This window comes from Mya arenaria, chromosome 12, assembly GCF_026914265.1.
Source record: "Mya arenaria isolate MELC-2E11 chromosome 12, ASM2691426v1".
Classification (NCBI taxonomy): Eukaryota; Metazoa; Mollusca; class Bivalvia; order Myida; family Myidae; genus Mya; species Mya arenaria.
This window is the reverse complement of record NC_069133.1, coordinates 43,722,692-43,750,232: the sequence shown is the minus strand read 5'-3', so window position 1 is coordinate 43,750,232 and position 27,541 is coordinate 43,722,692. Positions and strand designations below refer to the sequence as shown.

At 33.9% G+C, this 27,541-nt stretch overlaps 2 protein-coding genes across 8 annotated transcripts in view; one reads left to right on the top strand and one right to left on the bottom strand.

Moving 5' to 3' along the window:
• Window positions 1-12,492, bottom strand: part of LOC128211271 (casein kinase I) — a 29,359-nt gene extending 16,867 nt beyond the window's left edge. Inside the window, exons 1-5 of one of the 2 annotated variants that reach the window (XM_052915872.1) lie at window positions 12,014-12,492; window positions 10,683-10,789; window positions 6,434-6,560; window positions 3,148-3,246; window positions 1,371-1,497 (exon numbers count right to left, since the gene is read on the bottom strand). In XM_052915872.1, coding sequence (XP_052771832.1) covers window positions 1,371-1,497; window positions 3,148-3,246; window positions 6,434-6,560; window positions 10,683-10,789; window positions 12,014-12,139 — 586 coding nt within the window. In that variant the 5' untranslated portion in view covers window positions 12,140-12,492. Of the gene's footprint in view, window positions 1-1,370; window positions 1,498-3,147; window positions 3,247-6,433; window positions 6,561-10,682; window positions 10,790-11,208; window positions 11,465-12,013 lie in introns of those variants that run through there. The other variant, XM_052915871.1, reaches the window with a different exon arrangement.
• Window positions 12,493-12,530: 38 nt separating this feature from the next.
• On the top strand, window positions 12,531-26,533 carry LOC128211272 (protein FAM204A-like). Of its 6 annotated transcripts, none has more exons than XM_052915879.1 (9): window positions 12,531-12,549; window positions 18,715-18,908; window positions 19,494-19,587; window positions 20,784-20,931; window positions 21,753-21,819; window positions 22,835-22,951; window positions 23,818-23,874; window positions 25,233-25,282; window positions 26,077-26,533. In XM_052915879.1, the coding sequence occupies exons 2-9, from the start codon at window positions 18,840-18,842 to the stop codon at window positions 26,117-26,119; spliced, it is 645 nt and encodes a 214-aa protein (XP_052771839.1). In that variant the 5' UTR covers window positions 12,531-12,549; window positions 18,715-18,839; the 3' UTR covers window positions 26,120-26,533. The 6 variants fall into 6 exon arrangements, with proteins under 6 accessions (XP_052771839.1, XP_052771835.1, XP_052771838.1 ...); XM_052915875.1 differs by lacking the exon at window positions 12,531-12,549 and adding an exon at window positions 15,587-15,611; XM_052915878.1 differs by lacking the exon at window positions 12,531-12,549 and adding an exon at window positions 15,613-15,631.
• The last annotated feature ends 1,008 nt before the right edge of the window (window positions 26,534-27,541 follow it).

The window sequence follows — 27,541 nt, the reverse complement described above, 5'->3', positions numbered from 1 at the left end:
AAGCCAAAGGCTAACGAATACCCCCCAACCCTTCCCTGTCTAGGTTGTTTGCCCTGGCCTTAGTTATGGTATCATTAGAAAGCACAAGGCAATACATTTATTTAGTTTATTTAGAATACCTATTACTGAATCAGGGACTGCCATGGCACTGCAGCAGAGATCACAAATGACCAAGGATTAGGCTAGACAAAGCTGTATAATTTTTGCCTATTTTAACTTATTCAGGGGCCATAATTGGAGACATGATCATGTGATTCCAACCACAATCACAGGGGCAAATGTTCTCACCATGGCTAAAAGTTTGAAAAAGATTCATTCAAAAATGACGAAGGAGTAGGACGAACAAAACTAATTTTACCCAATTTAACTCATTAAGGGGCCACAACTCCACTCAGGATCATGTGACTCCCACCAAATTCATGGAGGCAAAGGTTTACATCATGGCCATTAATATTTGAAAGTTTGAAAAAGATTTGCTCAATAGCTTCAAAGAAGAATCCTGGACAAAGCTAATTTTGCCCAATTTAACTCATTAAGGGGCCACAACTCCACTCAGGATCATGCGACTCTGACCAAATCCACGGAGGCACAGGTTTACATCATGGTCATTAATATTTGAAAGTTTGAAAAAGATTTGTTCAATAACGACAAAGATGAATCCCGGACAAAAAAAAACCGGACGGACAGACGGACGGACAACCCGATTCCAGTATACCCCCCCAAACTTTGTCTTGGGGGGTATAATTAAAGTTATTTTAGGTTTAAACTACCAAATATTTAAAAAATTGTATTTATAACCTAGTTCTTTTAAAATTTGAGACTCATATTTAGTCTTTATCAATTAACTCTATGAAGGCAGAAGATACCCTATGCTGGTCTCCATGAGGACAAAAGGGTGCTACCAAAAAAGGACATGGAGCAGCACCCTTCCATAACTCTTTATCTATGTCTACTCCCAAATATGACGACACTTATTCTATGACGAAAACCAAGGCAAGGATATGGCAACACCAAGGCTAAATTGACGCAGAGGCATTTTTTTTAAAACATATATAAGCTAATGCACCAGTCAATTCTAACCACGCCCCCATAGGTCCAGGGGAAATGGGCCGTGTTTTTACCTTCCTGGTGGCCCAGCAGTGCCAGGTGAATGCGGTGATTTTGTCTTCGCGTCAAATATAGTGGGTAATGGGCCTTAGCTAGGGGTCCCTGGGGTGCGGGGACATTTGGCAGGGATTTTACTATCAGTTAGGATGGAGATGTTACCCGGGCTTTCCTGGAACGAAAGTCCCCGCTATTTCTTGGACCTGGGGGGGCTGCGGTTACAATTGACTGGTACATTAAAAGGATGCAGAGGTGGAAATATTTACCTAAGTGAGCATTGATGGAAGCATATCGAGCCGTGCCGGTCAAGTTCTTATCTTCCCGATAAGGAATGTGTTGCCGTGTGCGACTGTCGCGATATTTCTTCGCCAGGCCAAAGTCTATCAAGAATACCTGTTCAGAGAAAATATACATTTTTAGGACTTATGAGGTAAATAACTTTACAAATATACTTGTCAAGTGTACTCGCTGAATAAAGAAACTGTCCTCGCCATTAAAATCGTTATTTTAAATTATTTTTTATTAATTTAAATTGCTATTTTTAGATATTTGTTTTTATATTAAATTGCTATTTTTAGATATTTGTTTTTAAAACTAACTGAGTAGTACAGCTATAAAGGTTGTTAATAACGATGTTAAAAACGTTTTTAACTTTTAACACAAGTTCAAACAATTAGCCCCCAGACATTAGCCCCCAGACTATCACTTTAAATGCAAGAATTCATGTGATGTTAAACGTGGAATAATTATCAATGATAAAATGGAAAGTAATTTGACCTTTATTTCTTTGAAATATGAATGGACTAGGAACATGTACATGTATTCTAAAGGCACTAATGTTTTATTTCAATAACAAGTACCTAAAATAAAACATTGGCTATCATGGAAGCCAGTAATTAAAGCGTTAATGTCATTAAAAAATGTTTATTTCTGGTGTCGTAAAATGACGATGTCATTACATAGAATATATTTAAAGTAGCTTGTGGTCTATATATTTGTATTTTGATAAAAGCTATACATGTATGTACCGTGATCATTGTCTGCATACACAGTTTTTAAGAATGTGAATGGCTTAAGGTATGCAAACATGAAACACGTGAGAGAAATAATTCATGCACATACGCCGAATAAACATACCACAACAATAGACAATTACATATTACATTACCAATAGGTAATTGCAAAATAATGGTTAGAAAAATACAACCATCCAACCAAATAATATTTCTTAGTCGACTGTGCCATTTCATGTGATTTACAATGTTTAAAAATAACTCAAAACGTTTCGAAAACTGATGTCACGATACATGACATGGATAACATTGTAATTGAAAAGAAATACTTGAAAAGTTACACCTCGTTAGTCATGACTTCAAGTAAAGATCTAAAGACCTTATTTTATAACATGTTTTGAGAAAACAATACTTCAGCATATAAGTGTTATACATTGAACATGAATCAAATGATAAGTTATAACATTTTCTACCAGTGCGTTATAAAACAGTTGAGAAAATAGATTAATTTTAGAAAACACAAATTTAACCTATAAATCCTTTTGTGAATAAGCCCCATGTAAATGACTCATACCAGTTTTATTATCAACCAAAGGTTCATGCTGGAATGAGACTTTTTTAAATTGGTAAAGAGTTCTTTCTGATTGGTCAAACTTTTCATTTTTTGTCCTGTCAAGGGATTTTTTCTATTTAAACAACTATAGTTTATAAATTATGATCCAGTCTTTCATGCATGCTGCACTAAAATATCAATGGGTGCAGAAGATGTCTAACCAACATTTGGGCTTGCGACATCACGCAGACTGATACTAAAAAAGGAAATCGTTTTTTTTTCATACAATTTTTATCACTAGTACTATTATTAACTTTCAAACTTCCCTGTATTCATATTTATGCTCGATCTTTGTATCAAAACCACAACAGATAACAACATTAAGTGACACACTCTTGGCTTTGCACTATTTACACAAGGTGTGCACTTTATTATGCACTGACAGGTGAGTAATCAGCGGGCGGGTGCTCTACTCACTTTATTGCAGTGTCGACCTATTCCCATAAGGAAGTTGTCCGGTTTTATATCGCGGTGGATGAAGTTCTTGTTATGCACATATTCGATTCTGTTGATCATCTGAAATACAAAGTTACACATGTTGTTAGAGATGCAAGAATATGATGATAAGGCCAAAAAAGTTTGGTAAGGGTTACACCCTTTTCCAAAACAGGTAGTGTACGTAGGTAGGCTATTTAAAAAAAATACATTTTTTTTAAGGCTTTATAATTTATAAGAACATAATTGTCATCAGTGAAGAATGGTGCTAATAAAAGTAATCTTCTGCATAAAGCTTTTCAACAACATGGAAAACACACACTTAAAAAATAAAAGATAAAGATTTTTTTGCTATAAAAACACTAGGGTTGGCACTGTTTTGAAGGTGGGGTCGAGTTACCCGAACCAAATGTATTTTTTAGGCCTTAAAGAGGATATATAGATTTAATATTACATGCGCTTCTTTGCAATCTAAGTAACAGCCGTATCGATGTATTTTACCATAGGGATTCTAACAGCTGATAGTTGTCAATCATGTGAAACAGCCGGTGATCAGTTTGAGGGATTTATGCCCAAAGCACGGTTTAACATGGTGCTTAATTAGACCGTTTTTGAAACTGTTTCCAAAGTAATTTATAATCATTTCAAAGTACATCCCACTGTTTTTGTTGATCACGTCTAGACTAAGCAAAAAAAACGATCTTAACAACCGTACGATAGTCTGAAGTTGAAAATCTCAAAACTGATTTCAGATTTAATCCTGAACTTTAAAGCTCCTAACAAAAGGATGAGACAGATGAATTTGGAAGTTTTAAAGATGCACTCTTATTCCCATGTAAGATTTACCACAATTAAAACTTTTGATTTAATATTCCAAAATGTATGAATAAATGTCGAACAATGGTTCTCATGAAGGATACCGAGTTGAATTTGAAAGAAATGAGCATAAAACACAGTATTTCTACCATATAAAACTATAGTAAACCACAGTAAATCTTTTAGCATTCACCAATCATTTAATATTTTAGCGCTTTCTGCTATTAAATACACGGTTACAATCTTGTTATCAATAATTGATATTTTCCATAAATGCATTATTTAGTAAGTAGTTTTAGGTGTACCAGTCAAAATTTATGTTTGTTATACATCTGTATGTATTGATTTTGAATAAGAGTGTCACTTTAATGGTATTTTATGAAGCCCTTTTTTGTTGTATTGTGCATTGCAAAAAATACAGCACCAGGGGAATTTTTAAGTCTTTCCAATTATTTTGATGTTAAACATTTGGTTATTACTAATTTCCCTCAAATACCATGGTTAGCAAGGAGACCAAACTTCCTCTTTATACAGTTTAATGATAACTTATAAATTAAATGAAAATCATTGATGCTTAGCTCAGCCATCGTTTAATGAAAAGAATAATACATACATGTACAAATTGCACTTTATCAAATGTGCGTCGCTCTCAATCAAATCAAATCAGTTTTATTTGTACCATTTTTTTTATCAGGTGATTTTGACATTCAAGTTTGAATTATCATGAAATATTGTTGATTCTGGCTAAAAAAGATTTCATGAAGCTCATGTCATATTTTTTATCATTAGATTCACTTCATTTACCCGTATTATCCAAATCAGGAGAAAAATGTTCAATGTTTAAACACGAAACTGCAGAGTACATTTTGAAGGCCAATCTTAAAAGTTCACAACTTAATTAACTATTTGTATAAGAAATCATACACAACTAATCAGCTTGTATACCATTTCAATTTGTCTTAACATTATTGATTAAATAATGCTAATTTTCTTTTGAACACTATCATCATTTACCATAGATCATTATAATGTGTCCACATTACATAGAAATTGTGAAAAAAACATTTATTTTTATTCTATAAACATATAATTTTTTAACCATTTCTGTGTTATTATTAAACACTATGCCACATGCCTAGTAGCCATATATTTAAATATTTAAACGCCTTTACTAGCACTGTTTGTATTACAAATAAGATTTCAATTATACAGGTACATCAAATTGTAAATACATCTTCTACATGTTAATGATTTGTTTTACGACCTTCATAATCAAGGCCATAAGGCTATACATGTTTATACATGTATACAATAACCATCATTAAGTACGGCTATTGTTGACCATTGTTACATTCATGTATTATCATAGTGTGACCTACATTTTGACAAGACATATTGACCAAGGTGTTTGGACATGTATGTCAACAGTATTTAATAGCGAGTTGTTTCAAATTAGGAAATGACAGCTATTCGTTAACCATAAACATACTGACAGGGAAATTGCAACTGTATGACATGTGATTTTTCTATTGCCATTTGATCATTTCTAACTGCTCCGATTTACAATAATTAATGTTTCCCTACTTTATACCGTTAGTTAGAACATATTGTGAATAATCTAATTGATTAATGATGTATGAAATATCAATATGTTGATTTTTAAACATCTTTTCTCAAATTTATGAGGAAAAACTTTTTTCATATCTCCTGTAAAAGTAAAACTAATAATAACGGCAGAGCTGCTTAGCTTTTTTTTTAAACCATTGCTTTATACCAGAAACCTAGCTTCATTTTTCACTTCATTTGAACTAAAGAAAATGGTTGAACAGACAAAGAACTTGAAGGCATTGTTTATAAAAACAATACTAACGGTAAGACAGGATGGCATTTCTTTCTGCTTTAGTACGATATATGATACTTCAACTACTTAATAGCATATCCTGTACACAAAAAAAACGTTTCATATGACCACAAAAAACTAAATCTTATCAAAGAAGGTCAAAACACAAAGAATATAAAAATTAGACATCATTATGACATAGCAATCAAAACAAAATCTTTTCCCTGACCTGGGCCCATTTCTTAACTTCAATAATCCTAAATCTGTAGAAACATTGCAAATGTCAACAAGTTGGTTTTGTATTTATATAATTAACTTTGTGTTCATTTTTAATACTGGCTAAACCCAAATTTACACCAATATGTTGCAAAGAAACAAAAATATAACACTAAGATGATTTAAATACACGACTAAAATCAACTAAGTTTTTTTTCAAACAGGGCCCGGGGCCCAATTTCAATTAAGATCGTATTAGTCTTAAGATAGTTACTTTTTATGCATAACCACTTTTTAAAACATGACTAAATTTAAAAAAAGGATTGTACGTATATTTTTCGCATACATTCTGCCAGAAGCTTTAGGAGGGTACCTGAGCATAGCTTTTGAGCATACCTGATCAGCCAGCATAAGGACGGTCTTCATAGAGAATCTGCGGGAACAAAAGTTGAACAGGTCCTCCAAACTTGGTCCCAAAAGGTCCATGACCAGGGCATTGTACTCTTTCTCCTGGCCATACCACCTGAAATACATGTTACAAAATGTTTAGTGGATCTGCAACATCTATATATAGCGGAACTTGGTATTGGTAATCAAACCAATAAATTTTACTATCGATTATTGAGACTGAAAACCGATTGATTATTGATTAAAAATCATATGAGGTCCATCATGCCTGTACAAACTTCATATATTGGCTTGTACATCTAAAAAATTGTTGGTTTTGTCATCTTTGTTCATCAAGAAAAGTAAAAGTAAGATTTTAGAAGAGAAATTTGATTTGGGCGAGAAATTTGAAATTTATTTTGAAAAGAGTAATTTCCATTTCATCGATCTTTAAAACAACATAATCAGTAAATGGGAAATGGAGGCCTGGAGTTATGTCAAACTTGTCTACTATAGATATTCGACTACTACCGGTACATGAACTTAATTTTGCCATTTAAAATCTAGTGACCATGATTTGCATGGTGTTTTCACAAAGGAATGTACAAGCCCTTGACTTCCCTGTCACATTGGACTTTGTCTAAGAGGCCTTTGTGACCCACATTTCACTTCCCTACAATTTTTATTATAATTAAAAACAAGTATAGAAGAATTATCATGTAATTATTCTTAAATAATTAGCGGACAATGTAATGTTTCACTTTTGCATGTCTCGTAATTCATGTATAAGATTCAGTTCATGTTAAAGTACAGTTGTTACTAGCTTGGTACATCAAGATAATGTTTTTCAAGGGAAAGTATCATCTGATTTTATGACTTTTAAATGTTTGACTTCAGGTTCTAAATTACCAATTTTACTGACCAAAATACGAGATAAAAACTGAACCATCACATATGCCTCGCAGCTACAAACAATTGTAAATATTGACACTTTCCCAGATTTCTTTTAAACATTTTTATGACAAATTTTGACAAAACAGTCATGGCGAACTTTCTTAAACTTTTAAACTTAAGTGCGTATGGCCAACTTGAGGGATCGATTGATAAAACACTTTAGGGCGATCAAGTCCATTTTATTTTGCTAGTTGGGACAAGTCAGTTTCTAGAGGGTTCACACAACACTTTGTCAAATTATGGCTAATGCTGTCATTTTATTTTATCTTGTGAAATCTGATGTTCTGTCTGACTTGACACAATGCAGAACAAACACCTATTCAGACTGAACATCAAAGTCACTAAATAGCTTTAAGAGTTCTCTTAAAGAGTTTTAATAACCTACTGGTAACATTGCATTACAATAGGAGCTGACTAACACTTATGTCAATGACTCAGACAAGAATAAGAAATATATTGTAGAGGTATTTCAATTGTTATACATGTACTAGTACTTTCATGTAAATTTTCATAAAACAAAATTTAAAAAAGTATTATAAAAAAATCAATTAATAGCATTCTGAAGTTTGATTGACTGTCATTTGACAGCAACAACATGATAAGTGCAACACCATCAATGCCCCTAAGCACTATGACCTCTAGGGGCATTATATTTTCAAGAATGACATCTTTTCAATGACAGTGTTTTTTTTTCACCATTTGGAGAGTTGGGCCAGAGTCTTTTGGATTTGGAAAAATGCTTCATTTTGACAGAAATTGGGAAGTCTAGTTTTGCCTAGAGACAGACAAAAACCTTCAAAAAGCAGACTGGAATGACAAAATAGTTTGATAAAGTTTGTTTCTTAAGAGTAGACCAACTTTGTATCAATATATATAAAAAAAGTTTGGGTGGGTCCATGTTTTTTTCAAAATACAACAAAAACTTTGGGACTTAGGCCCCTAACTGAATGATCATTGATCAAGATACATATTTTAATTAAAATCGCTTATTCCTTTATTAACTCTATTAAACAAAACATCTGCAACAACATGTTGTAGTCATTGTCTTTACTTTTGTTATGATTAGTACAGTGGTTGAAGCGAGCACAAGATTGCAAGCCCTCAAGTGCACTAGCATTTTGCCATGCTCAAGTTCTGGATCAAGTAAAGCAGGATAATTGATTATTTTGTTATTATTTCTTCTTTTCAAAGCATTATTCTGCTAGAACAAATACGAGTTCTGGCTACACCAAATATTGAAAACCACACATGATGTACTTAGTATCATGTATGATTCAATGCTTATTGAATACAGCCGTCTAATGGCAAATAACCATAGTAATGAGATCAATATGGGGCAGCACGTTTCCCACTTTCTGTGCACAATGGTCATGTTATTGCTATGGTTATTATTTATTCACGTTTTCCTGCTTGTTCACGATCTTTATGAGTTAATTAGATACTCTATAATTATCACCTATCAACAGGAAAAGTATTGAAAACAACTAGCTCTTCCTTATCACATCTGTATCATTCAATAGTTGAAATGAGTACAAGCCCGCAAGCCCTGCACTAGTAAAATGCTTTCTGGGCGTGCTTAATATCTGGTATATAGCAAAGCTTGTTATTCAGGCCTGCACCAGTATTATGCTTTCTGGGCTGACTCAAAATCTGGATTTTATATAGCAAAGCATGTTCAGTGATTCATTTTGATATGCACCCCTAGTCCTTTACTCATAGGTTTTCCTGGGGACCCATATATTAAATAAATGTCACCCTAGTGCAATAACTCATTTCTCAATATTAAACTGCATATGAAAATAGAAGCAGATGTTGAGTTATTGCACTGATGTGACCCATTATTCCCAATTATGTGCATCCAGGGGCAATCTGTTAGGCAATGTTTTTCTGGTCCCAATTTCTCGAAACTTCTTCAGCCTAATCGGCTTAAGTTTCTTATTTCAATTAGCAAAAATACATACTTAAAGTGATTTTTTATAAATGAGAAATGGTTGATTGTGATAATCGTAACGATAATTCCATTCTTAAATATTAGAACATTTGATTGAGTATATAAAACGCAAAATATTGAAAGACAAAAAATAGTGGTTTAAGCTTAATCCTGTTATAAGGGACTTAAGAAGTTTCGATAAATTGGGGCCTGTTGTGTCATACCGACTGAAAATAAAATTTGATTTGATTTGAATTGGAACTGCTCAGCCATTTTTAATCGAAAACATCCTCAGATTGTATAATATGGACCGTTTACAATGTAAGAATTCTTTACATTTAACTATACTGCAAGAAGATCACATAGTAATTTCGATTTAGTTGTTGAACGTAAGGACTTTACTCTTAGGAATCTTAATTATTTATGTAATAAACCACTTCACTTGAAATCAATTTGAACTTAGCAATACAAAGTACACATTAAAACACTACAATCAATTGAAAGTATTTTCTTTAATTTTACCAAGTACTTTTACCGACGTACCAGCATAGATCTAAAGCTGTTTCCGCATCCATGGGATGCCTTGTAATTAGGTTAAATGTGTATTTTATAAAGAAAATTTTGGGGGTTCTAAGACTTTTGCTTAAGATCAATGTTTATGAAAGATGCAACATATTTAAAATGCTGAATACCACTGCTTGTAGAAAAAAATAGTGATGCCAAGCACAACTGTAACATGCTTGTTAATTCAAGTGTTATTTCCATGAATGGGCATTTAAGGGCTTTGACCAGAGTTTAGAAAAGGCAGGGGGCTGCAGGAAAAGGACAGGGTTTTAAGGAGAAAAAATGACATGGTATTGGCTAAAAGGAACTTAAGATAATAAAAACTTCACAGAAAAAGCTCAAAATAAATGAAAACAAAACAAAAAGAATGTCTTATGACCATCATCTTTATATACATGTATCATTGTTTTGATAAAGTGCTGCACCCTGTCCTTTTTAAAACCTCCCTTCTGTATTCATTGAATGAAATGTCAAATATATCATAAATACATACACACTGAACATACAGTATATGGCAGTTGATACCTAATACTATTTCAATAAAGCACAATTCCTAAAATTCTCTATCAATATTTTCATAATCATCTAAGCCCAATACAATGAGCCCCTTTCTTCCCTAGCTCCCTTTTTAAAATCTAATAAAGACCCTAATCCTGTGATCTTTTTAGGATCTGCATGAAAAGAAATTCAACTTTGCTATGTATATAAACTGACTAGGCAGACTAGTGGGTAAAGGCACAGTAGAAAAACCAAAGACTATTCTGTGCAAGCATAGAAACATTACTTTTTTGACTCCTAAACTAGCCATACCTTATATGAGGAATGCCAACTCCTCCTTGAAGTATTTTGTACAATTTACTCTCGTATAACAGCTGAGGGTGCCGTGCCTTTTGTGATTCCAACTTAACGGCAGTTTCCTGGAAAAAAAGATCACATGTACAACACTGTTTGTGTCAAGAGATTAATTATATTTTAGTATCAACATCTTTCTGCCAAGAGAAAAAAAATCAAAACCAAAACAGAATGTAAATTAGAGACATGACTTCATTCATGACATATTCTTGTATATATTGTATTATTATGTTCAAGTAAATAACACAGACATGAAAATAAGAAGTAACTTGAACACCTAGCATTTTGTTCGAACATATTTGTATTGACTTATCATTTACCCTGGTATATTTCGGGGCGAATTCGATACGGGGTTGAACGGATATGGGTACGAAAGTGGTTGAAAAATAAATACGAAAATCGCAGTCCGTGAAACATAATCCGAGGACTTATTCAACAATACAATGCAAATAAAGTTCATTTCTTTGATCGGACTTCAACTAACCTCTCCTGTATTCACATTTATTCCTAAGTAAATGTCACCGAATGAGCCACTACCGATTTTTCGAACCAGACGATATTCATTACCCTTGTTACCATGTATGATAAATTCTTTCTTGGTAGATTTTGTACTAGAACGGGCAGAGTCTGCCATTACAAAAGAAAAATTCACTTCACTTGTACATGTGATGTGCAAATTTCGACACATTTACATATATCTTCCTTTGTAAACATAAGTCAGCTGTGAGGTCAGAGTAAACAAAGAAAATCGTGGTGCAGTGTGGGAAAATGGGCGGAGCCAATTGGTTACCAGGGGAGGCACGTACTCGCGTCCTACATTACTGCGTGTGACGTCACGCGAAGGTGTATCCTTTCTTAATTCAATTCCGAATATAGGTCACTGCTGATATTTTAACACAATTTAATCTGAAACCATTGTTTTCACCTGAAACTTGTATTTAGAGCTAAAAATAAATGTGTCTCCACTCGACTTTAAAACGGGTTTCTATAAATGGATAAAATCATCGAATTATTAATAAACGCCTTGAACCCTTTGTTAACCTGTTCTAACCGTTTGAAAAATAAAATACTTGAAATTCACGAACGCCGATTCTTGTTCACCTGTTTACTTAGATTTATGTCAATGGAAACAGTTATTGAATAATTATATATTTTAAAAGTAGTTTTGAATGGTTCAGTTTACATCCAATTATATACATTGATCAATAATAGACAATTGTACATGTAGTATACTGTACATAGCACATGTATATTCAAATATATAATATCCAAGATTATTAATTTTATACCTCTCCATTGGCTATGTTTATAGATAAATAAATATCTCCAAACGAACCACTTCCAATTTTCCTAACAAGTCTGTACTTTCCACCAATGTGGAATTCACCTTTAGCAGAACTAGAAGCGCTAGTCATTGTTTTAAAATATAAAACTCCTTAATAAAATATCACAGAAAGTTCTTGTACATATGAACTATTCACAATCCCACATATTTGTATATTTCATATTATTTTCCAAAGCCTTTCTTCTGTTTATCCTTCACTGTTTCAAAATGATCCCTTAACACAGTGCGTTGTTCCTACACACACACAAAGCGAATAGTGATTGACGACGATAGAGGTTTAAGACCCCGTATGCTATATAGCCACGACTATGGTTAATTTGACAGACTTAACACGTGTAGAGAAAAATCGGCTTAAGGCAAACTGTTATTTATATATCAATAGTTTCTCGTTTGTATACGATTTTTGTGATATTGATCTCGATACTAGCAAGTGCAGCGTCCACTGCTTGTAAATCACATGTATAATAAACGTGTATACAGGTAAACCTTCTTTATATAAGAATACTGTTATATATTATCTTGCTTCGACGAACTGGTTAAAGTAAGAGAGAACAATATGTTTTTAGTGTGTTCCTTTATTGTAAATGTGTTTCTGCTCACAATAAATGTTTGCATGCTATATGGTTCATGAAATAAATAATAAATATATTTTGAAAGTTAATTATGTGATCGAGGTAATAACCACTTTCGAATTCAGCTACCACCCCGCCCTTAATTTTTGATCTATTACATAATGGCATTGACAAAAATGGATAATTTTAGCCTAACTGTAACTTCGATGAAAAAAATCATTACCAGGTATTAAAAATCTGAAGAAAAAATAAGAGTTATGTTTTTTTATCAAGTCGAAAGTCTTCTCAGTTTTGTTGACAACAAACGTAATGTCTCAAAACCTACATGGGCGCTTTCTTTATATAGTAATGCTTTATTTTATTCCGACGACGAGCTAACTTAAGAATTTTCTTAAGTGATGTAACTATCCACTATCACGCGCGGGAAGGGGGGGGGGGGGGTAAAATCGTCCAAGTTTACTTTATTTCAATATCGGAGAAAATACAGTGCTCTCAAAATACGCCATCTTTGGCTATAATATATAACCAACCCTCATCCCAGGCCCCTGAAGGTTGTGCCCCTAAGTTACACTCCCTTAAACGTCAATTCCTGGAGGCTGCCCCTGATATTTATTGAATATATTTTACTCTACTGTAGTTTTTTTTTCTTTATATAATAATGCTTTATTATTCCGACGACGAACTTTCTTAAGTAATACGGAATAAGTGAGGTAACTATCCACTAGCACAGCACGCGGGGAGGTGGGGTGGGGGGGGGCACCCCCTCAAAAATCCAGGTCTACTTTTATTTCAATATCGGAGAAAATACAATACACTCAAAATACACCATCTCTGGCTAGATAGTGTTACCCCCTCCCCCAAAGCTTTTGCCCCTAAGATACGCTCCCTCTAACATCAAATACTGGATCCACCCCTGATATTTTATTGAATATATTTTACCTCATTGTACGTGTTTTTTTTCACGTTAATTTGAATGTTATGTTTGCATGCTCTTATCAAATAATATTTATGACATATTTATATAATATATATGATTCATGAATCAAATGATGTATACATTTTGAATTTGACGCGATCGAGGTAATATTCGCCTTTGTATTTCATCCGACCCCCAATCCGCCCTTAATTCCATACTACAAATATGCATATATACAAATTGCATGGAAAAATGTACTTTTTTCTAACAACTATAATATCGATACTGAAGACACATTCACAAAGTGTAATCAAAATGAAGAAAATATAGCAAGCGTTTTTTTAGTGAATTCAAACTGTCTAAAAAATATGTTGAGTGAAATGGCTGGAACGACTCGTTATAGGATTCAAACAAGGGGAGCCAAGTTCACCGTTATTGTGTCAATCTCCTACGCAGTGATTTAATGCATAGATTGCATTATGAAATATTTTGATTTACTGAACGTATGAAGTTGTTGTAATTGCTTATTCGATATTTTTTTTATATTTTGTTGTTTAATCTTGTTATATGTACATGCATTGAACCACCTGATTACACTATGTTGTATATTTATTTGTTCACATGGGTCATGGCCTTCTGGATATTCCGTAAATAAATCTTGAATTTCGAATCATGGTTGCTATTTGTAAACGTACGTAGGCCATATTATAGGTGTCCGCCTTTCACACAAAAGGTTCAAACCCCACGTACCCAAGTGGGTTAATTTTTTCCTCTGAAAATGGACACCAGTACGGATTTCTTCCCAGGAATCGGACTCGACATTGATTCTATAAACTATCAGCTTTCGTCACAATTGAGCTAAAATATATTAGTATAAACTAAATTCATACTTAATTTTTGTCTTATAAACGATTAAGTTTGGCAGGCCGGGCTTTAGGGATTTATTGTTGTCAGAGTTCCTCTAAATGATTATGTGTGAATCTGTCCGGCGATCCCATTGGCGTAGGCATAAGGCTTAATCCATTTTATTTTCCATTTCCAATAATGTTAAAGGCCTAGTTTAAGGAATGTTTGGCATGACAATTCCCTGCTGTGCATCTCCTTCGATTTGCGCTGGTGTCACAGTAGGGGCCAATTTCCTGTGTATTCGTTTATTGGCTCAGGGCCATTTAGGGTCAACTTCTATAATAAAACATCACAAACGGCACAGCAGGATAATCAGATCGGGGATCCGATAAGACAATAAGGCAATTAGATGAAGATCAATTAACGGAGGTTGTACAAATACACGGTGGTGGTGGTGGTGTTTTTTTTTTTTTTTTTTTTTGGGGGGGGGGATGGTGGTCACTTATAAAAGGTTTTTACTAGGCCTTGACGCTGTACAGATTGAGGGCGGTAGCACATTCCCCCCCCAAAAAAAACAAATACGTAGGAATTCTACGCCACATATTTATGATACTGCCTCTTTTTCATGGCCTTTTTGTGTGGCTTAAATCCGTTTATAATTTTGAGGGTATGTAAGCTTGCGCATTTTTTAAAAAAGACTACCGATGTATAAATGTGATTGAGTCATCTGACGGAGATGAACCTGACTTGAGTTGGCCCAGTACAATAATGAACTTATGAAGAAGATCCACATTTCAGAAAATGGCATTTATAATTTATATGATTTTCTTTTAACGGTTTTATTTCTATAGCTTTATTTTGACTTATTAATATTTTTAATTACAGATATAAAAGAAAAAAATCAATATAATTTCCAAAAGAGTGTTTTGACATCCATAATTAGCACAATCTGGGACAAATCCTATTCCCAGGCGTAATGTACAGAATAGTTTTAATATTAGCGCTATATGGTGGACTGTTAGTGCTTTTTTTCTTCAAATAACGATAAGAACTTTCTCCTTTTCCCCCAAAGAGGAGTATGCATCCTATAAATGTACGCACCGCTTTTTGGTAATTGTTAGTTTCTGGTATTTTTTCGTTGAGTTTAAACACTAAAATAGCCAAGCGTCTTTTTGACATTGACGACGTAGCAGACAACAGTTTATAATGTAAGTTCGATAGAAATCAAGTAACGTTTTGGAATTTAAAAAAATGCTACAGTTTGTCTAGTTTTATAAATGCATTATGCTCTATCATCCTTGTGCATGCTTAGTTCCAAAATTTAGTTCTTTTAATTCAATTGAACTGTTGAATGGGAAGTCTGTCAGATGAAATTACAACTGTCGAAAAGACAGTCAACACGGCTACATTTATCAGCGATTCTCCAATAATTGACGCAATTTTGAAAAAATCCTGTCTCCAACATTACTAGAGCTATAAAATGTACAACTGAGCTTAAACACATCTAATTAAGAGTTAAATAAGTACTTTGAGATGTTTTTAGCTGCTTAGCCTAAATTTTGTAGTTGAAATACTCGACGATTATCTTTTAGATTTATCTGATAAACGATTATAACCACAAAAACCTGCTGTCGCTTGTCCCATTAAAGATATTTTTAAATAATAAAAACAAACTGTTTCAGTGTTTTCAGACGATTTTTCGTATAAAATCATTGAAGTACCCATATATGATTAGGAATTGCAGCAAAAGTTTTAGCAAGCGATCAATATTTTCCGCAAATCTTATCAAATAGGGTTGTCGCCGAAATGTGACTATGCTACCGTAACGATTTTAAACTGGAATACAACAATCTTAAAGTGTGTTATATTCTTTTAAATCCGTATCCAATATAATGTCCGAATACCATATTTGGACTAAAATTTATAAATAAAACTCCTACGGTAAAACAATTTAACACAAATGATTTTATTTTAGAAAATACGAATGTCGCATTTAAAATGCTATGCCTCCGTAACGGCCGTATATACTCCAATGTACTTTATATAAATCAAATATAGATTGAAAAATACTGATTTGTATTTCTTGAAATGAAACAGAGTAAAATAAATGCTATCGGCATACAAAAGTGACCAGTGTGTCCCGCAGAAGCCTTATTTCACTATGTTTCCGTAACGACTATTTTCCGTAACGAATCGATTATCATAAATGCGGTACAGTATTTGGTTCAAATAACCGCGAGACTGTTTACCTCTTAACGGCCTCCGCTGAAACGTCATTATTATGTCTGCAAAAAAATTGTAAATCGACTTTTTGTGATAAAATACGGTAAATAAAGGTAAGTGAAAATCACTGTACTTTTTTGTATTATGTTAATGTTCAATATATTTTACTTGTATAAGCAGTTTTACTGGTGAATGCGATTGCAAACATTATTTGCAGAAAAGAAAAGGGTTGGAAGTCGTAAGTTGACGATTTTTATATAAAATTTTACCCGTTTCAAATATCCGTAACGGAACATCTATAGGTTATTATTGTGACATCATAAATTGATGTGATATATGCATTTTATCCATAGGTAGTTGACAATTTGAAATATATTATTGGTTTTAGACATGGAATAAATATTTTAATGACAAAAGAGAGCACCGATAAACCAACAGCCACAACAAAAATGTTACGGAAGCATAGTATTTTACTAGGTTTTTTGTCCACCGTAAAACTAATATTCAGAATGTTTATTAAACAGGTTCAAATGAGTTTTTCATGAGTAAGATGTATGAAAATGTTGTTCAATATGACCTGGAAATCTAACATGTTTTGCATGGTGTGGGTTAAATTTGTACACAGTTTGTCAGAGGTATTGAACTTTAATAACAAAGTAAAGAAATCGTTATATAAGAAAGTCAGAAAAAAATTAATTTTGCCCCAAATGTGTGCCAATTACGGGAGAACGGCTGTTATACATTCATGTACGTCAGTTTTTGCTCTAATTTTTGCTCTTAAGACAGTCAACACGGCTACATTTATAGATTCATGTACGTCATTTTTTGGTCTACGACAATAATCCGGCGGTCGTAGGCACGGACATCGAGAGATACTTGCGGCAGCTGCAGAAGATCTGCGGTGGCCGCAGCTTTACCATATGTCATATCTTTATCTTTTATAACGTTTTTCATTTTTTTATGTTCGCCGTAGCAATAGACATGTTGTAGCATAGCCACAATAATGTGTATAGTGAACTTTTTTAACATTTGAATATTCATTTTGTTCCCTATACGCCACAAGTCGACTGATTCATCCCAATGTAAAATATATTCTTCAACTGTAAATCCACAATATTCAACACTGCATTGTTAAATGGAACCACAAAGTTAAACATAAATTATTTTTAGCCAATACCTTTCTCATCAATACATTTAAGTGTTTCATGAAAATTCAGATTGATCTGTCAACAAAGCATCACAATTTTTTTAACTATCTAGCAGGTGCCCGTTATCTTTCCACTCAATATACTTAGCACTGGGATCTGTCATTCTTGGCTAGGAAAACAACAAGTGGGATATGGACACGTAGAGTCGCCACAACAAAAATCTTCAAAGACTCAGAAGCGGCTGTTTCTATGGGCTAGTTGTAGCCATGCCTTAGAGCACTTCCATGTTTGGTGTACGTTGGCCATGTGTTTGGTGGCAGCTTCCCTTTGATCTTATGAATTACAATTTACTGTTGCTGACCCACAATGAATTGCTGCAGCTGCAGGAATTCCATGCGTGCTGTAAGGAGCCTTAAGGCACCCCTTTGGTGGCCTTACAATATGTTGTACACACTGCGGGGATTTCAAGGTCAGTCGCAATCTGCTTTGTGCAGGGAGCAGGTATATGTACCAAAATTCTACAACCCTAAGGCAACTGTATGTCATCACTTCAAAGGCCGTATGGCAGCCGCAGGTTTTCTGTCTCCTCATGTTAGAAATAAGCCGTTTTGCTACCCTAACTTTTGTGACTGCTACAGTATGTGACTGCAGGGTTACCCCAGGGCATATTCCTTTCTTTTACAGGCAGTAGGGAAGGATTATAGCGCATGGTTTAACTTTTTTCATATCTATGTTTGTCGTAGCAACAGACACGCTGTAGCCATGTCATAGAGTGGTTCCACCGTTCAAATGGCAATTGGGCTGGTTCAAATTTGGAAAAATAAGTAATTTTTAAGTAGAAAAAATAGTAGCTGGTCGGTAACTTTACTACTTAGGACTGTTCAACTGAAACTTATTGAGAATCCTGCTGAACCTGAGTTATTTCAATGTTCCTTTTCAGGCTGGTTGCAGTTTCCTTCTAGAAGAGTTCCTTGTCAAATTTTATCCACACACTATCCCATTGTGAAAGCAAAACTTCTGTCAACTGCCACCTACATATGCTAGGATTTTGAACAATTTTAAAATATGGACAGTATTTCAAGCACAACAAAAGAGCCCATAAAACCAAAATCAGTATCCGCAAAATTATGGGAGGTAAATATCATATGTAGACATTCAATTATGAATTACTTCACTGAAATATTTTCAAGTTTTCCCTCAGTTTGATGACATGAAGTAAATTAAGAATGGGCAGAGTGAGCGTAGCGAACAAGCCCTCTTAATCATTAAGATATTACATCAGGTCATCTACATGTAACTGTCTTAGAATACAACCTCATTGGCTGACACATTGTCAACTCATAATCTGACGCAGGGAGTGTGTATCGGAAGAGTGGCAGTAGGTGGACCTTTAAACACCCGCAAAAGTCAAAATTCTTAATGCTTAAGCCTAGTACCTAATGATTGCTTATCTGTAGATTCATTGGCTAAAAATATGGGTTTTATTTTAATACATGCAATTGTCACATATAATAATAACAGTAGTATAAAGATAAATTAAAACATTAACAACATGTACATTGAACATGACATACTGTTAACTTTCTGATGCCTAACTTGAAATGGACTTAATTTCTGGTGGAATGTTGCTTTATTATTTAAATGCAAATATATCGTATGAGTAGAATGTAACAAGTATTTCTGACTAGTGTACCATCATATTTAACCTATATTTTTCAGCGGTTTCAAGCTCTGGAGTCTCGTACAAATGAAGTTACCAGGAGATCAACTGAGAAAAGAATCAAACATTTAAAAAAGAATATTTTGGATACAGGTATGGTACATATTATGATGTTTGGTCAACTTTGCGCACCATTTTTGTTTTGGCATAATTTGTGTAATATTTATATTTTGAAGAGCTTTTGTACTTAAAAAGGGACTTATTGTTATGATAATAACGAAAAATATTTGCTAGTAAATCAATATTAAGTAAGAAATTAGGGCCTGGTATACATTAAGTCTATGTCTTGTCTGTTTGAAATTTAAAATAAACACAACAACAGCAGACAAACAGGGACTATTAGAATTATCTGCTTTTCTGGGCATCCACTTACAGAAAAAGCTGATAACAGATTGCTACTCTGTAGCAAGTATGTGTCAAAATTGAGGAGAACATCAACATCTTTATAACTCTTATACACTTTGAGGCAAATACCGCAAGGCTAATGGTGCTGGAGTCTACCATGGTAGTGAAGACGAGTCTATCTTTTGTTTTAATTTTACAAAAGTGCGAAAGAGTGGTCTTGTTTCGTGGGGGAAACCAGAGTACCCGGAGGAAACACACTTGTCCAACTTGTTGACCACAAACCAAACTCACATGCGCCAAGGCCGGGAATTGAACCCAGTACAAATTCTGAACCAGACCGTACAATTAGCAAATGTCATCTTGGTCTTTTTCAAAAAAGAAGAAGTTAGAAGTATTATCATTGAGGTCTTTATAAACAATGTGGCAACCTAATTTGTACAAGATAATATTATTTACTTGTATGGCGTTACTGTCTTGGCAAAATCAATATCCGAAAGTGTATGTAATTAAACAATACAATAGAGATGTTGTCCGGTCAACGCAGTGGTTAGCGCACTCACTTCTCACCAAGGCGACCTGAGTTTGATTCCTGGCCTGGGCGCGTGTGTGTTTGGTAAGTGGTCACCGAGTTGGACAAGTGTTTTTTTCCTGGTACTCCCTTTTCCCCCACAACTTTCTTCACAATCATTGTAAAATATATAATGTTTAAACTAAACAATATAATGTTATGCATTCTTTGTATACTATACAAAAGCATAATGATCCAAAATAAAATGTTTTCCCTACCTACCTATCGCCTGTTTGTTGTCAGCATGTAACAGAAATCACACAAAAAATATCTTTGTTTGGTCTTAATGTTGTCAGTTTATCTGTCAAGCTAGCATGTGTAACCGTAACAGGTATGTTTTGTTTTATAACCAAATCTATTATAATTATTTTTCCAGTTCAGCAGAAGCTTAGCTCAGAGGAAGAGAAAGATATCCTAAAACAGCACAAAGTAGACCTGGGAACAGAAAGTTGCGACAACGAGAAGCAGATAACCCCACAGACCACAGTCCCTAGAAATGTGGAGGCAGAAACATCCTGTTCACAGTTAGTTTTAAACCTGGGCTCGTGTTTATAAAACATCTTGTCAATTTAATAATCTGTTGTTTTTTATTGTCCATTTATTGTAAAAGAATTTCTTCTGGACATATATATGTTAGTTTTAAATAAAAAAAGTCAATGAAAATAAAGTCTATTTAGAAGTTATCAAGTAAAATGACTAGCTAGATACTAATATTACTTAAATGGACTTCGATTCTGCTATTAGTACTGGCCAAGGTTTTATTTCATCTCATTGTTTTGGTGTTGGCCGTCACAAATGCAGCATCAGTAGCATTTTTGTCCAGAAAAATCTTAAGCTTAACTTTAACTCATAAACCGTTAAAAAAAATGGCGTCAAATTTGGTGCAGATGTAATAAGCATGTGTAGCAATATTTTTTGAGTCATTCCAATTGACTAGAAAAACCCCCATAGTTTATTACAAGCCTTCAGTGCCAGCTGCCATTGCTTGAAATTGCTGTTAATATGTTGCGTGCGTATCATGGCAGACATATTGACATCATGTAATCTGGTGGGCATAAGGTTCTTGTAAATTGTTTCAGTAGGCGAAAGAATCCTAATACTTAGTTACTTGGGCAAGTTTTTAAAAAAACTTCATTAGGCCAAAAATATAATAATATATTTTGGTTTCTTGCACAAGGTTTTAAGTCATACAAGTAAAGTTATTTCCGAAAGAAAGTCTTTATAGTAAAATAAAATGTAATGTGTTGTAAAAAATGGATGGGATTGAGTCTTGGATCAGAGAATCAAAACAGTATTTTTATTAGGCTGTAAATAGATTATAGAGTTCAATCTGTTGTGCCTTCAGGACAGACAGTGCTGAAAGGTTGAAGGAGCTGGACAGTTACCTTGGAGTGAACGATCACCTACATCAGGTGGGCTAAATTTTATAGAAAACAAAATGTGTTATATCATTTAATAAATGATGTGCTGAAATGTAGTGTTGTATGGTGAATGTCTTAAGGTTCCAACTCATAACTTCATTGATGAGTATTGATTTGTACTGAATATTAAGTTTGAATGGTGAATCGTTCTTAGTCACATTTGTAATACTGTGAATCTGATTTGATAACTGTAAATATGTATGTCACTTTGAAAATCTCTCTGGAGTGTTTGTTATTTGTTAATATGTGCTATGTAAAAAGTAGGGATGGAAACGAGTACCCGAGTACTCGAGTACTCGATCGAACGTCCGAGTACTCGAGTACCAAATCAATACTCGAGTACTCGGAAAAAAAAATCAAAAAAATCTATAAAATTCACCAAATACACGATTTACAGAAAAAAATATCAGATCTGGTTAGTTGCCAATAGGACAATTTACGGTCCCTCTAATCCCCGCTGTGTACACAATTGACCTCAATCAATTAGTTGACATTTGTTGCGATAGTTGCAAACTGTCAACAAAGGACCCCTATTTCAAATTAGCACTGATGTCAATTGGTGAAGTCATTGTAGCATATAAGTGAACCTGTATTAAATGGCCACCTTTGGGAAAAGGTCAAATTGGCTGCTTAAAACAGGTTGCCACTTAATTAAGTGTGGAAATTGCTTCCACTTAAACTTTGTTTAAACAGAGGCCTATATTATATCTTTTACATGACAAATGACTCTTCAAATAATTTTATGGACTTTTATATACACACTGGAGCTATTTTAGTACTACTTCAACCCATAATTTTGGCGCATTAAATAGTATCTTTGTAATGGAACTCTTTCGCGATTTAGCCATAGTGATAGTACACATCCCAAGTGTTAACCTGTGTCATAGTCTATAAAAGAGGCAGTAATTAAAATGAGCGGATGTGACATTGACAAAGGCACTGAGTGATAAACTTGCCCTTAAAAATGCTCTAAATTGTAGACAGTTCTCCTCTATGTATTTTACAGGGTTCATCTTTGGCTGGACAGGGTGAGAGTGGATTGGAAAAGCAGATAGAAGAGGCATTAAAACAAGGCGACGTTAAGTCAGCAGAGGAAATGAGTGACAGACTAGCTACAAGAAAGGTGGTTGCAATAAGAAAATTTCAATTGGAAATAAACCAAATCTGAACCTTTGTCATTGACCCAATGTTTTAAATTTGCTTGTCTGCGAGTTGTTTTTTAAGAAAAACAACAACATTCAGGTATAAAATAACCTTGGTGTTATCATTGGTGTTGCATTCTGCGTATTCTGTTTGCAGCTAAAATAGTTTTTACATTATGTCCAGGGTCTGTATTCAATAAGCAGCTTAGATTTAACTTGGATTTAAGATTACTCATCATTAGAAACTAAGTGTTTTGATTGGCCTGTATATTAATCACTGAGGCAAATTCTAAAAAGTGAAGTAATTCCCTGACAGTAATTGTTATACTAGATTTGTGGAAATTGGCATAGTCAATTATTTAAGTTAATTTAAACTTTATTTATTTAAGGATTGTAAAGGGAGTTATATTAACTTTGTTAAGTCACTCTCGTTGGCACGATGTTGTGCGAGAGTTTGGTCTTGTGTTTTGAGGAAAATTTGAGAACTGAAGAAAACTGGCTTGGTGACCACCAACCAAACTCACACTCACCAAGGCTGGAAATCGAACCAAACATGTTAGAAACAAGTGGACTACCGTAATTTGACAACCAAATTAAGTTAATGGCAAGGTTTTTTTTGTGATATTCAAATGATTCTAAATCAAATTTCTTTACATTATTGACAAATTGATTGTGTAAATTCATAAATCATTTTAAATCATAGTATCATTTCTTGATAACTGAAACCTTCAATGACGAATGTTAAAGCCAGACAAGGGCCATCGTGAGCAAATATAAAGAAGGAAGAGTATGGTTTTTTTAAGTACGACATGCAGTATTTTATTAATAGAAATATTTCATGTTTCAGTTTGGTGTCAGGATCCATGAGGCAGTGGAAGCCAGGGATTACACTAAACGAAAACAGGTAAATAGCTTTTAAGAGGCTAGACACCAGATAGTCCAAAATCTGCAAATACAGTATTTACTCAAAGCAAGTCTAGAATTGTCAATGCAAGCTAGTAGGAGGCTAATAATACATCACTTAACATGGGTAAAATAATGAAGGCAACAATCATGTTGCTGTCTCATTTGTGTTTCCCTGTAAAAATAGCGCATTATGTGAAAGATGCATGTGTCGTAAGCAATGGGATACATGAGTAATTAAGATTCAATGCGTTGTCAAATTTATGTAAGTTTTTGACAATTTTCTTTGTTTTTTGCAATTATATCATCTGGTGTCTAGTCCCTTTAACGTTGCTTAAGGTCCAACTTTAAAGATATGGGCAGAATCTATGCGTTAAATGTCCTTTATATATTGAAAGTTTTGAAACACAGCTTATGCCTAAAGGGGAGTTACGCCTTAAAGGTTACGATCTTTAGCCTTATGAGGTTTAATGAAATGGGGCCCAATGAGGCAGATTTGTTACAGCTTGGTTTTACAATAAGCAGGTGGTCAATAATATACAAACATACATAAAAAACACAATCTGAGCAACAATTGTATACTGAACTGAAATTTTCCCTTGCTTATCTTTATTGATGTAGGTTTAATAGGTAGTACCTGAAAGGATTAACCATTGTGAAATTATTGTCATATAACTAGTATCCAGAAGATTACAACCAGCCTATTCATATGTCATTCTTGCACACCAGAAGATCAGTCAGTAATATGCAGTGAAAAGGAAACATTTCAATTATGTCATCCAATATACAAAACCTTGGGTACTTTCAAATTTTGTTATCACACTATACTTAGATTGGGCCATGCCGTTTGTTTTAAACAGTATTCATATGATGTTAATACATCAGAGTATTAGAACTATACAGGAAAAAGGACCGATTTATTTATATCATTAATACATCAATATGGTATAAAAACTTATAGCAATACAGACAAAAGTACATGTAGTAAGATTGTTGGAAAGTAGCGTACACATTGAAATATTTGTTATTCATATGTGAGGTTTACTCCATTAGGAAAGAAACTGAGGAAAGAATAGAAGGGAGTATGAGAGTAGGGTATTAAGGTTCTTATATGGAATTGTGGCAGACAGTGACAGAGAAAGGAGATTGGAAGAGAGAAAAAGATAGTAGGAAGCAGGGCGTATGAACTGGGTTATGCTCCTAGTTCAACAACAATCCTGAGTAGGCCTTGATAATAACATATGAGAATCTTTTCGAGGCAGAGATAAACTTGTGACCAAGGCAAAATTTGTTTCTGTTTCATGCCCTTTGTACCTTTTTTTGCTACCATGGTTTGCTAATTCATGACTTCTCTTTTAGGCAGAGGAAGCAGAAGTCAAAGCCAAGAAAAGAAAGACATTGCATTGGGGGTAATTTTCAGCTTGTCTGTTTTTTCAAAGTTATTGTCAATGCCTATGTGTCATTGTCATTGTATTTGTAGTACAAAACCATTAACCTTGATCATAGCTTAAAATGGATCAAGATTCTCATACGAAACTTACGCATATTACTTTTGACAATACTCAAATATGTAGTAATGTCCAATACTTAGACTTTAATAATGGTCATGCAAAATCATAAACTTGACCACAACTCAAAAAACATTTATGGTATTCACATGGCACTTCATACATGTGTTACTAGTGAGAGTATACACATGACTAGCAAGGACCATAACTCTGATAGAATTATAGATTTATGCCCTTTGGTAATTTAAGAAGTCATGCAGAAACTATGCAGAAATTTGGCCATAATGTAGTAACAGTTTAAGATAATCACATGAACCTTTGTTCACGTACTACTAGTGAGCCCAGAGATATTGTGTAGCAAGGCTAACAACTCTGAATTTAATAATTGTTGAGTATTGTCCCTTGTTTGTCTGATCTACATGTAAACAACAGACTAGTGTTAGCAATCATTCTGCAGTGCTCTTTTGTCTTTTATTATATGCCCATCATTAAAAGTAAGATGTATAGTGAATTCATATATACACAGATATGCATGTATGAATTGCATCTGTGTCGTACCTCATTGTTGTGATTTCACATCATTATTCATATTATTACAGTACAGAATAAACAGTAGTATATTCATTGGAGATGTGCTCATAATGTCATCTTTTTTAGTGTACTTCATTTTATGTTCATATATATTTATGTTGCAGTTTTGGCCATAAGCAGCGCTGGGAAACAAAGAGTAACATGTGATAGTCATGTAGTGAGGACATGTAATATTCAAACTTCGTCTGGATAACAACAAGATCAACTAAACATGTATTAAAACTTAAGTGTTGTGAGGTGATGAGAGTATTATCTGCCCCAGATATGGACTTAAGTGTGTCAAATACCACAGAAGGATTAACCACGGACGTTTAAAGTATGCTTTATACAATGTAGGTCCACGTAAATACAGACCATTTCTTTAACAGTCCTGGTATTTTCAATTTCTTTCACTATACCATTCAGCGACTAAAAAGTGAATTGATTTTGATAAGATGCTGTGTTTTTCCTTTTGTTAAATTGTATTTTGTTTGTTGATTCAATAAATGTGTTCAAACCAAGTTCTAGCAACATTCAATATACATGAAACATATATATGGATTAAAGAAATTTATACAGAAAAGGTTTAAAAAAAATCTTTTTAGACAACTGCCTGAGCTTAACAGAATCTCAGGAAAGGTCAAAATCATATATTCGCAAGACAGTATGAAAACATTACTACGTAGTATCTGATATATATGAAACAGATCTTTAAAGTGCATGTATATCATTCAAGAAAAATCATTTGTCTTTTCAAATAGTTTTGTTTCAAATTGTAAGTTTCTGTCACATCACAAAGTCTGACTATATATTCGTGAACATTTGGGACATTTTGTATATTGTGCTGGAGCTGTCACTGCCCTTCAAACTTATTGTTTGTGGAAACAGCATGGCTTTTTGGCATTGTGTGTAAATGGAATCATAACTATTGGCCATGTACATTCTAAATATAAAGGAAAATGCTGAAATACAAAGAAAAGTTCTTATTGATTCCCCTAAGTACCAGATAGACTGAGATGGAACACCCCTTATCTTCAACAATTGACCAAAATCTTTACTATGTAAGTCAAAGAAAATGTGTCACAGGTATTCTGACAGATGACACTTCTCCAGTTGCATGTTTGTCATCAAGTACCTCCAGGTTGCGGAAAGTTTTTGGGGCCTTTTGATACTCTTGGAAAACATGTAAATCATATTTTTATACCCTGACACATAAACCAGATCTAAAAGTGAAAAACATGATTGAAAAAAAACACCCTAGGGTGCATTGCTTTGCCACCCCACTATACCACCCCCTCTAATTAATTACCAAAGGCAAGATATTCCCAGGCTCATAAAAATTATGAATTTTAAAGAATAGTAGTATTAACAACTATAATATTTGCGATTAAGTACTAGTTAAAGTTTCTCCATCATTATTTATAAGCCTAGGAATAGTTTTGCTTTATTGTAAATTGATAAGGGGGCGGGGCGGGGCCATATAGTGGTGTGGAATAACAGCACACCTGCCCGTGTGGACAAACATGCTAATTGAATTAGTCTTTCATCAACTGAAAATGTACTATGTGCACCTTTCCTCAAACCACTGTG